A 10,868-nucleotide genomic window follows, 5' to 3' on the forward strand; every position below is an offset into this window, starting at 1 on the left:
CGTTGCTAATGGCAATGTATGACGAGGAGGAAATGGAGCCAGAGCAGTCGCTGGGTAACATTCTTGTAATGGGGGCCTCTCTCATAGTAATTGCAGTAGTTGTCATTGGCATTGTTTTATTGTATAAAGTATATGGATATATCCGATAGGGCAATTTTTATTTATTTATTTTTTATTTATTTTTTTAAATTAAATTTGTCATAGGCCAAAATAACACAAAAGAAACTGAGCACAATGAAAAGCTTTGTAAAGAAAGAAAGAAAGCAACTTGTCGAATATGTGAGCTGATTTGAAAGCTTGTTGTGTCTTGAACTCCATTAATGACAATCAAGAGTATATATTCAGGAAAGACCAAAAGTTAAAAAAGGTTTAATTCTATTTCATACCATCACCCTTTCTCAATATCATCATCAGTCACTATCTGCATCCCTCGGGGTTTCTCATTTTGTAATCAGCAACAGCCTTGCCAAGAGTGCTTCTCACATGCTGGCACATCATCATCAGATCCTGGCATGCATCTTTTAATACCTCTTGTGCTGGAGCACCTGTAAATTTCCATCACAAGAGCCAAAATATTTTCCAAATTCACATTAGGTCACCTTAAATGCATAGCCAGCTTAAGACTGAACTCTTGACAAGAATATATAGGAAATAATTTGCTCTCATCATTTTCTTCGGTAAGTAATTGCAAGACAATTTACAAGAGATAATACGTGCTCCGATTCCAACTACTTGGGATTGCAGAAATCTATGTTGATACTGCATATCATGATTTTGGATATTATAGGTTTACAAGGTATTTACCAAAATAGGTTAATAAAGTCTTTGGGGCACACAAGAAGATGAGTGCGTTAAAAGTACATAATTGGGCTGATTATATCTATGATAAGAGAATAACGTATGCCCGGCAGAACAATTTCTTTTCAATTCATACACAAATATCTAACTATAATGCCCCTACTGAATCATTCGGAAGTGGGATCAACTAGTTAAAACAGATTGTTGCAATAGTAAAAGAAATCAATAGCAGGACACAAACATCGATCATCATCAAAACCACTATATTGAACATCAGGGATAGGCTCGGGTCGTGGAATGAAGAGAATGATTGTGGTTTCCGCTTTTAAGGGAAGGGAAGGACTAGAGAAAATGCATCTTTTGGGAAGATGATGGTTGAGGACAGAGAAGAGAGAGGCTGTCAACTATGGAGATAGAGGCAGTGGCTTTCGGGCTTTTGATATCAGATTCACTTTCTGGTCGGGGGAGGAGAGGTGGTTGATTGACAAACTATCTCTGCCCCATTTCGACACACGACTAGCTGTGATTAGTCTTTGTTGTGGCCGAGATTTTGAGAAACATATTTTCCAGACACAACTCATTTAAGATAACCAATATTTTGCTAGAGACAAGTATGCCAGATCTTACCTGTCGTTTGGACTCTAATATTAACTCGATTCTCTGAAGGATGAGGAATGCTGTATCCGGAGAAGGAAACCCTTGGACTGCAAGAGGACATTATGACATACTTAGATAAAAATACTAACTAAACAAATAACCCAAAAACAGGTGCAAAACTTTGACATTTAATTGAGAAAGTACAGCACACGAACCCACAAGCCATAACAAGCTTTTAGCTCTATAACACAAATCCCAATCTTCATGACATGCTTAGTTTACTACGCAAAAAAGGTTTCATATTGTGTAGCACTATTTGGGACAACAAATTAAACTCCATTACTAGCTCACAATTTACATAATCATTTTGTTTTTCTCTCTAAATAATCATATAAGACCCATGGGCAGGATTGAATACGAAATAAAGCTCAAAAAGCCGTCTTTACACATACCCAAAAAAAGTAGATTAAGATACATCAATCAATTGACAGTGAATGTAAATAAAGCAGAGACGTTAAACAGAATTAGAACATAATCAAGTAAAATAAATATTTTTTTGAAGGAAGAATCAGAGAGCACCGACTCTTGGTTCAAGGTGAATCTGACGGCGTTTGCAAGCGTGTGATCCTCATCAACCAAAGAAAATGATGATTTACTGTTGTCTGAGTTAGACCCATGCTCCATCTTCTCTGATAACTCTCTGCAAACCACTATCAACCCAAAACGGCACAAAAAAGATAATTATCAGAAACTATCACAATCCAATGTGTACAAACAACTCTACAATTGATTTTTACAAAACTATAGTTAAAAATTGAATCCTTTCTTTATCTGAATGTCATGACTACAGTAATTCGCTCTGTAAATGTAGGAGATATGCTATAGTGGCAAGGTAGCTGGTGGAGATGCTGAGTATATGGTAGAGAAGCCGAGCATTCCTAGAGAACTAGCTATTCTTTAGCTAAAATTTAACTAGAAAACTCATTTTTTTCTAGTTTAGCTAGCAACTTACCAAAAGCACTCCACGTCAAACTCTCTAAATCTTTCTCTACTCCATTTAAATGTTCTCCTTTATTCTTAGTTTTCATTCACCTCAACATAAGTTTCTTTTTCAATTCAATCTTTGTTTTCTCACGAGATTGAAATGTGAAATTGCGGACTTGAGAACCATGAAGTGTAGTAAAAATGACTGTAAGTATAAAGATTGTTCAAATTTCTCAAACTCAACGAAACAGTTCTTGGGATATTAACACAACATAGAGCACAACACACATCCAATCCCAAATCACACTCGTAAAAATTTGTCTATCCGTATTCAACTCTAGTTCAGCCAAACCTAATAATATTACACAAAATTCAGAAGAACAACAAAATAAGTATATTATTTCCACTATAAAATTAGTAAATCTTGTGATACAGTTTCAACAAGGAGCACATATTTGTGAAAAAAGAGGGTAAAACAAAATTACAGAAGCCATTACAGGACAATTGGATTCACATACTTCCTCATTTCGACTCCATTAATTACTAAACACCCCCCACCCCAAAAAGAAAACCAGAAACATAAAAGAATGCATGTGATCTATGCCATACAAATTAACAAATATCATCTAAAAAATTTTAATGGAGTTTACAGGCTAATTTTCTGCACTTGTGTGTGTTCAGTTCACTTGAGAAAGAAATTCCAAATATCTCTATCCGCCATATCTTTGACTAAAAGCACTCCAACAAATTTGAAACCTACTCAATCCAAAGGGACTATGCTTTTACAAAAATTCAATAGAAAGGGCGTATCTTTTCCAAGCAGTCTAATTCTATGTGATGTTTTGCCTTTCAAATATTTCTTTTTTTGATACGTAATGATGCATTAAAGAGCGCAAAGGGGCGCAACCCAAGTACACAAGAAGTATACAAGAGAGCGACTAAGTAGGGGAGAAAAAAGAAGAAAACATAAAAAGAAAATTAGGAAAATAGATCACTAGGGGTGCAAGCCAGCCTGCAGTCCAAGTAAAGAGCGTGTACAAAAAGAAATGAACAAGGTCCTCAAGATTTCTCGACAAATCCTTGAAGCATCTAGCATTCATTTCCTTTCATAAGCACCACATAAGACACAGGGGGGCCATCTTCCACACCACAACACTTCGGGATTTGCCACCCGACCACCAACTAGCTAACATCTCCTTGACGCTTCTAGGCATAACCCAACACATGTTGAAACGAGAGAAGATAACATCCCACAAAAAGCACGCAACCCTACAGTGAAGAAAAAGATGATCCACAAACTCACCTTCCGATTCACACATACAACATCGATTAATCACAACAATACCTCTCTTCCAAACATTATCCAAGGTAAGAGATTTCCCAAGGGCGGCCGACCAAACAAAAAATGCCACTCTCGAAGGAACCTTGGTGCACCAAATACTTTTCTAAGGGAAGTGGTTGAGCTCTTTAAGGACAAGTTTACTATAAAAGGAGCGAACCTCAAACTTCCCTTTTCTAGATGGGATCCACCACATCCGATCCTCCCCTTCCCCAAGCAACGAGAGCGAGAAAAGGGAGGCTAAGGTCATCTCCTCCCAGTTATGAATTCTATGAATAAAGGTAACATTTCAATGAACCATACCATTTATACACTCCCTCATATCCGCAATGGAAGCAGCCTTATTGCTAGCAATATTGAAAAGGCCAGGAAAAGCATCCTTAAGGGACAACTCGCCACACCAAATATCCTCCCAAAATTTGACTTTCAACCCCAAGCCAGGATCAAATCTAAAGTGACAGTGAAATGACCTCCAACCCCTACAAATGTGTTTCCATAACCCCACCCCATGCGAACCGCGAGGAACTTTAGAGCGCCAACCGCTCCAAAACACCCCATACTTTGCCACCAAAATTCTTCTCCACCAAGCTTCTTCCTATTTAGCAAATCTCCACAACCATTTCCCCAAAAGAGCTTGATTAAAAAGCCTCAAACTCCGAATCCCTAGACCGCCCTCAGAAATCAGAGTACAAACCTCGTGCCAATTGACCAAGTGGATCTTAGGCTCGTCATTGAGCCCCCCCCATAAAAAATCCCTTTGAATCTTTTCAATGTGATTCGCCACAGAGGCAGGGATAGGAAAGAGAGACAAAAAGTATGTAGGAAGGTTGGATAAGGTGCTCTTGATGAGGGTGAGCCTAGCCTTTCAAATATAAACTACAACTTGGGCAGAGAGGATCATCTTTGATATGTAGACGATATTTGATATGATATGTATACAATGTAATCATATTGCTGCATACTGCAAGCCATCTAAATCCATTGAAGATCGTTTTCAAGTCCAATAGTTTACAATCATTCGATTATTAAATATTGTTAATGGAAAAACATTCTAAATGCCCATTGCCCACCATCTGATGTTGCCTCTCAGCAACATGCTCATGATATCCAAAAGCAGTTCCGATTTAATTATACAATAGAAAGAGTGGAAAAGGTCTAAACAGAACTAGAAGAATCGTTTTCCAGCTATCAGAACCCCAAAGAATATACATGAAACATATGCAACCCATTAAGATACCATGGGAGCATCCAAATACCTAACTACAATATATAACCCCTCAAACTTACAATCCATACGATAACTAGAATCTTGTACAAGAATACAAACGACCCCTTCTTCTTTCACAGCAAAGACCAAAACCCAGGAAGAAAAATCAAATAAATTGCATGAGAAACTCCAACAATGAACTCAGCTAAACAAAGAAAGCAAAACGCCTACAGACAAAGACAATGCCTGTGATGAGCAAGAATTCAACACGAAAATCTGAATCTAACAAGAGCCTTTTTAAAGTACAATCCCAGATATCAAAACCTTAAAAACTCTGCAATTTCCAAGCAAAGAGATCATTCCCACCAAGTCGAGCAGAATAACGAAGTTACACACAGACGCTTACAGAGAGAACAAAGAAGCTCAGGCTCAGACCCGAACTGTTCCAACATAATTGCCAAAAATACCCCTCGTTTTGGAGCTATAAAGATCGAAGTGGCCAGTGTGGCTTACCTTCAGTGATGAGAAGCAGCAGAGGAAGTAGATGGCGGTGGTGACAACGGCGATGTAGAGGCAAATAAGAAAGTTGAGAGAGCGCGCGCTAAGGAGACCAGAGAGTAGAGGCGCGAGAGAAATATACAAAAACCCTCGCTGAAAAGCGGACATTATTTATAGGGAGGGGCAATTTGGAGAATTTGTACACTTTCCCAATTTTTTAATTTTTTTTTTTTTTTGCGACACGTTTTTTAAATAATAAATCTCATACAACGGTGACACATCATTTAAGAATCAACTTTTAAAAAAAAAAAAAAAAAATTTGAAAAGTGTAACACTTCTCGCTTCTCAGCAATATGTGTCAGCATATCATAAAACATAATAGATTCGTTTAATTAAACATCCTTTAATATTTTAACTCATTTTGAGTTCGTGCCAAGTTAGTAAACCATGTTAAAAATTAAAATTCTAAACACTACATGTTGAATTCAAATCGAATCATAAATTTAAAATCATATAGGTCAATTATAACTTGATCTATTTAACTAAATGGATCAAACTTCTTAATGTTAACCCTTTAATTTTATGATAAATTTAAATCGAGTTCGCACGTCATATTAAAAAAGATATCAGCTCTATTTCTAACTTCTGTCCCCCTGGTTAGTCTTAGGTGTAGGTAACTCACCCCTAAAAATCTTTAAAAGGCCAAACAAATCACTTTAAATTACACTTTTCCCTCTCTACACTCCAAAAAAAAATATGTCAGTACTTGAAGAAAACCACAAGGCTTCCAAGGAAAGCACAAGGAGAAATAGCAAACCCACAAGAATCTAACTAATTACAACTTTCTGGAGCCTGTAAAAATGCCCAAAACTCTATAAGCTTTCTTACACAGCCCTACATCCACCATCTACATTAACATTTATTGTCTGCATAAACCCTAAAAGATTGAGGCTTTTTTATTTTTTCATAAATTTTGCTGCCTGGCTTTTAAATTTTGCATCTTTAGTGTTCTCCACTTAGCATCTAAGCTGGGGTTGACAGCTTGGCCCTTTTGACAAATTTTTTATTAAATGTTAGCCAATGATCCTTGGACCAAAGGACATTTCTTTCCCTCAAGTTGATGCATCTAACGGTGTATATGAAATCAATGTTGGCACGTCTTTTAAAAAATTTAAGTTATGTGGAATCACACCGTTAAATGCACCAACTTTAAATCATAACCATGAAATAGATACTATTCATTTCATTTGAATTGAAAAGGACCTTAGTTCTCCTCATAAGGGGTTGAGGGTGTAATCATGGGTTCAATTGAATCAATTCTCACGTGGGTGCACAAGTTGCGTATTTTCCAATCAAAGAAAAAATTATTAGATGTACATTCTATTGCATTTTGCTTTTGTCAAAATAACCATTGTGATTGAATACCCCATTGAGATTACCTTTATTCTCACTTTATAGGATTAATGTGTAAAAAGACCACTACTTCGTTGGTAAGATGTTTAATTTCATTATTTATTCAAACTTCTTTGAAGTCAGACAGAAGGTGTTTTCCAGCATGTTAGATGCTGTATCTGAAGAACGTGTGTCAAGCTCTAAAGTTGTTTCAATTTTGGTTATCTAGATGATCATTCTATTTAGGAATCTTTTTCATCATATTTTCACCAAGAAAAAACAGTATAGTTTTTTCCCACTTTGATAAGATTGTCTGTAGGATTTGCCCTTCCTTTCCATTTAGGTTGACCTCCGGGCTAGGCTCTTTAGCATCTTGACTCAAAGCAATCTCTGCCTTGTGGTGATTGTAGATTCTTTAACCTAAAATACCAGCCTTTTGTTTTGTTTTTTTGTATTCTTAATGGCTCTTGTTGTACTATAAGAATAACATAACAGGCAAGGGAATCAATCACCTAGGAAATGACTAGGAATTTTAGTTGACAGGGAAACTAGTCTCATCACTAATTGTCTCTTGGGGCATCAACAAGCTAGTTCTTTTCAAATCATATCAATTGGCTTCTATTTCAATTTGTATTAAGGTAGATATTATGGTATTGCAAACTGACTTCATTTAGTTAAATAAATATTTGGTTCATAGAAATGCCTGTCTTAATACGTTTAGGCCTCGTTTGGTTCATCTTCTCAATATATGACTAGCTTTTTAGGGCGTCATGCTTACACACTGATTTGTTTGATCAACTCTAATGTATTATTTGGGAGTGGGATATAAATCATTATTGATGCTGATTGGGGTAACAATGGCGTGGGGTTTAATAATATTGCATCAACATTTAATCTATTGCCACCATGGTGCTGTCACTTTGTTGTTGTTTTGGTCATTGAAAGCAAACATAAACAGTAATCTGAACTGATTTTTGATGAAGAGAAAGAAACAAAGAGAGCCCTTCCTTTTCTTCAATCACTTTACCAACTCCACCTGCAATGCATGATTGATGGTTTTGTTTGTAGAATGTATATCCATTTTGCTTCATTAGTTTCTGCACCACCAAATATATTGACTAGATGTTTCACCCCTCTTAATTATATGGCCCTGAGAAGGTCCAAATTTGCCTTCATTTTAACCATAGCAGCTCCTTATTCAAGGTTAGAAGAGGTCTTTTTTGAGTGTAAAGGGGGTGCCCACTCATATAAAAAAGTTCAAAAATAAAAAATAAAAGGAAAAATAAAGGTGCTTAATTACTTTATGTAATGACTTATTAAATATTTTTAGTTGTACTTTTTCTTATGATTATAGTAAGAGATATCAAATCAAGCATAAGCTCCTACTCTTTTGACTCTAATGGGATCCAATTCAAGCTTCTTTTTCCTAAAAAGATGTGATCCTCTCTCATCCTATGGGCGCACGGTTGGTGCAGTGTCTTTTTCAAAATCATCTTTGGGAAATTTCTTGGAGAATTCTCCCTATCTTTTTCTTCTTCAGTCCTTTGACTGAATTGGTTAGGGCAACCAACAGACAGTAGAAACATTGTCTAAGAAAAATCTGATCTTCACTAAACAGTAGGCTCTTTGCTAGAGTTTAGCCAATTGTTTGTTTAACTGGCAGCATCATTGTACCTTAAAGAATTTCATTGTTTTTTCCTCTTCTTGAAAAGTTAGCAAAATTTACACTAACGTAAACTTCTGTGCTCAAAATGCGGCAAAATTGAGTCTCCTCTCATCCAACTCAAGAAGCATTCCCATCTCCTTTCTGCTCTAGTTATCCATTTGCCTAGACAATGGAAATTACCCTTGTTGATCTATCTTTGTACTCTTACTCACAAATAAAAAGAAACAATTGGTTGCTTTTTAAATGACTGGGACTCTGAACTGTAGACGCTACAAAGTAAAAACATCTTTTAAGGTCTACTAACATGGTCAGTACTATCATAGTATAGTATGTAAGAGTAGGCTGGAATTTGGGATTCAACTTTAACCCCAACCAGAAAAGCATAAAGCCCAAAAAGAAAAGCATTCTATGGGTGACTCAGAATTTGTCTTGTAAAATTTGTGAAAATTTGGCTTTTCAATTGTGCTTGGCATATCTTAGAAGGGACAAGGATTGGTTATAATCCCGCTATCTAAATTGCAATCAATTCGGACCGTTAATGATAGAGAGGATTCTTAAACTACAGGTAGACTTACATTTCGAGCTGTCCTATCTAAATTGCAATCAATTCGGACCGTTAATGATAGAGAGGATTCTTAAACTACAGGCAGACTTACATTTCGAGCTGTCCAGACACCTGTTTGAGCATGTAAACCCCGTCGAGAGAAAGAGAGAGCACGTTGGACTCTTCTTTTTTTTTTCTTCTTGTTTTGGTATATTATTGTTCACATTCAATTGCAATAAATTGTCACGAGAGGACTGTGAAGAATTGCAGGTCTCTCTCGTGATGTACCAAAAAACAATTGATTGCCATTCTGTTTTTGCTCATATATTAAAGCATAGACAGGCATTGATCCTAACCTTTCGCAGCATATAAAAGCAAAGGACAAAAATTTTGTGCAGTATTGAATTATAGAGGACAAGCTTCTTGCGTCCATTCTACTTCAATGTCAAATCAGTTAAAAAGAAGAGGATAACTGTTGTATACAATGGCTCTTTCAAGAAAGTTCATGGGTGTAAATATCACATTAAATAACCCTTGCAACTGTATATTTTAGATAGAAAAAAAAAAAAAAAAGGTCATCTATTTAGGCTTTTAAGTGTTGCTACGACTACGAGTGCTACCGTTTTTACTATAAATTTTTTACAAATTAACGTTATAAGTGTCACGTAGCAGTCCACAGTATCATCAAATCATGCTATGGGTAGCATGACATTTAATCATTATACATTTTTTTTTTTTTCATTTTGCCTAGAATTATATTATTATCTGGGATTTTGTACAATGATCTGAGGGGGATTACCTTTTCTGTCGTTCAAGGAGCCAAAAGCGGAAGCTGAATGATAAATCAAGAAAAAGGCGACACTCCTTTTTTCTCACAATCCTTTGTCTTTATGCTTTGCTTTCCTTGCATGCACCTGCCACTGTCACTTCAAAAGCTTGGTGAATCCCTACCCAGTGGCTTACCCTTTGTCTGTTATACACTGACATGCATTAGAATACGGTGGGGGGAAATACACAGTTCTCCACTTGCATGATATTACCTGGATTCAGATTCCTAAGATATTGTATGGAATGCAATATAGATGGTGCCAGCAATGCAACCAAGTTTTTTTTTTTTTTTTAATGGGTGGCCAAAGATGGCCAACTTCGGCCAAAAGAGTAGTTCGACCACCCCCATATTACCTTTTTTGGAGTGGTTGACCATTCAGGCTACTTTTTTTGTTTGCATTGTTGGCACGATCTGGACCGTTCATTTTTCAGAAAAAAATGTATTATACTTGCACCCCCCATGCAATGCCCTAGGAATTTGAATCCATATTACTATGCATGCTTCAACTTATTCAAGCCATATGCTTTTTTTGTTTTGTTTTAAGATAAAATTTTATTACTACAAAGGGAAGGGGTGTGAGTTCTAGTATCAATTGCCCCAAAATAGTTAATACAGTGCTAGAAAGACCATAAAATAAATTAAAATGAACAAAGTTTTCTTCCAAATTGGGTTGAAGGAATTTTCTTCAACGTAGTCTATAAAAGTAACATGTGTCCATTTTTTTAATAACATGTGAGATGCACATAAGTTTTTAATAAAATGTATTTCAACTTTGTCACTGCTATTAAAAAATATTTGCATCTCACATGTTCAAGGGACACATGTCACTTTTATAGACTAGGTTGAAGGAAATTCCTCCAATCCAGTTTGAAAATGAAAACTTTGTCCTTAAAAAATTGGCTCGGTCTAAGCTTCTTGGTCTCAAAACGCCAAGAAAAAGGGTTGTCAGAAACTGCGGTTTTTGAAACAATCCCCAAGCAAATAAGTTGTTTGTTGACCATATTCAAGCCATAT

The 10,868-nt window shown here is 36.2% G+C and overlaps 1 protein-coding gene across 1 annotated transcript; it reads right to left on the minus strand.

Annotated features, from left to right (window-relative positions):
- Positions 1-285: 285 nt before the first annotated feature.
- LOC132184906 (DNA-directed RNA polymerases I and III subunit RPAC2-like) lies at positions 286-5,557 on the minus strand. The gene is made up of 4 exons (XM_059598698.2): positions 5,439-5,557; positions 1,979-2,105; positions 1,426-1,502; positions 286-545 (listed from the first exon to the last, which is right to left on the minus strand). The coding sequence occupies exons 2-4, from the start codon at positions 2,077-2,079 to the stop codon at positions 418-420; spliced, it is 306 nt and encodes a 101-aa protein (XP_059454681.2). The 5' UTR covers positions 2,080-2,105; positions 5,439-5,557; the 3' UTR covers positions 286-417.
- Between the last annotated feature and the right edge of the window lie 5,311 nt (positions 5,558-10,868).

This window comes from Corylus avellana, chromosome 7 (genome assembly GCF_965113065.1).
Source record: "Corylus avellana chromosome 7, dhCorAvel1.hap1.2, whole genome shotgun sequence".
NCBI classification, from domain to species: domain Eukaryota; kingdom Viridiplantae; phylum Streptophyta; class Magnoliopsida; order Fagales; family Betulaceae; genus Corylus; species Corylus avellana.

Coding starts and splice junctions, on each gene's coding strand:
- LOC132184906 (XM_059598698.2), bottom strand. CDS start 2,079: ATGGAGCATGGGTCTAACTCAGACAACAGTAAATCATCATTTTCTTTG. Junction 1,503..1,978: donor AGATTCACCTTGAACCAAGA/GTCGGTGCTCTC, acceptor GTCCTCTTGCAG/TCCAAGGGTTTCCTTCTCCG. Junction 546..1,425: donor TATTAGAGTCCAAACGACAG/GTAAGATCTGGC, acceptor GGAAATTTACAG/GTGCTCCAGCACAAGAGGTA.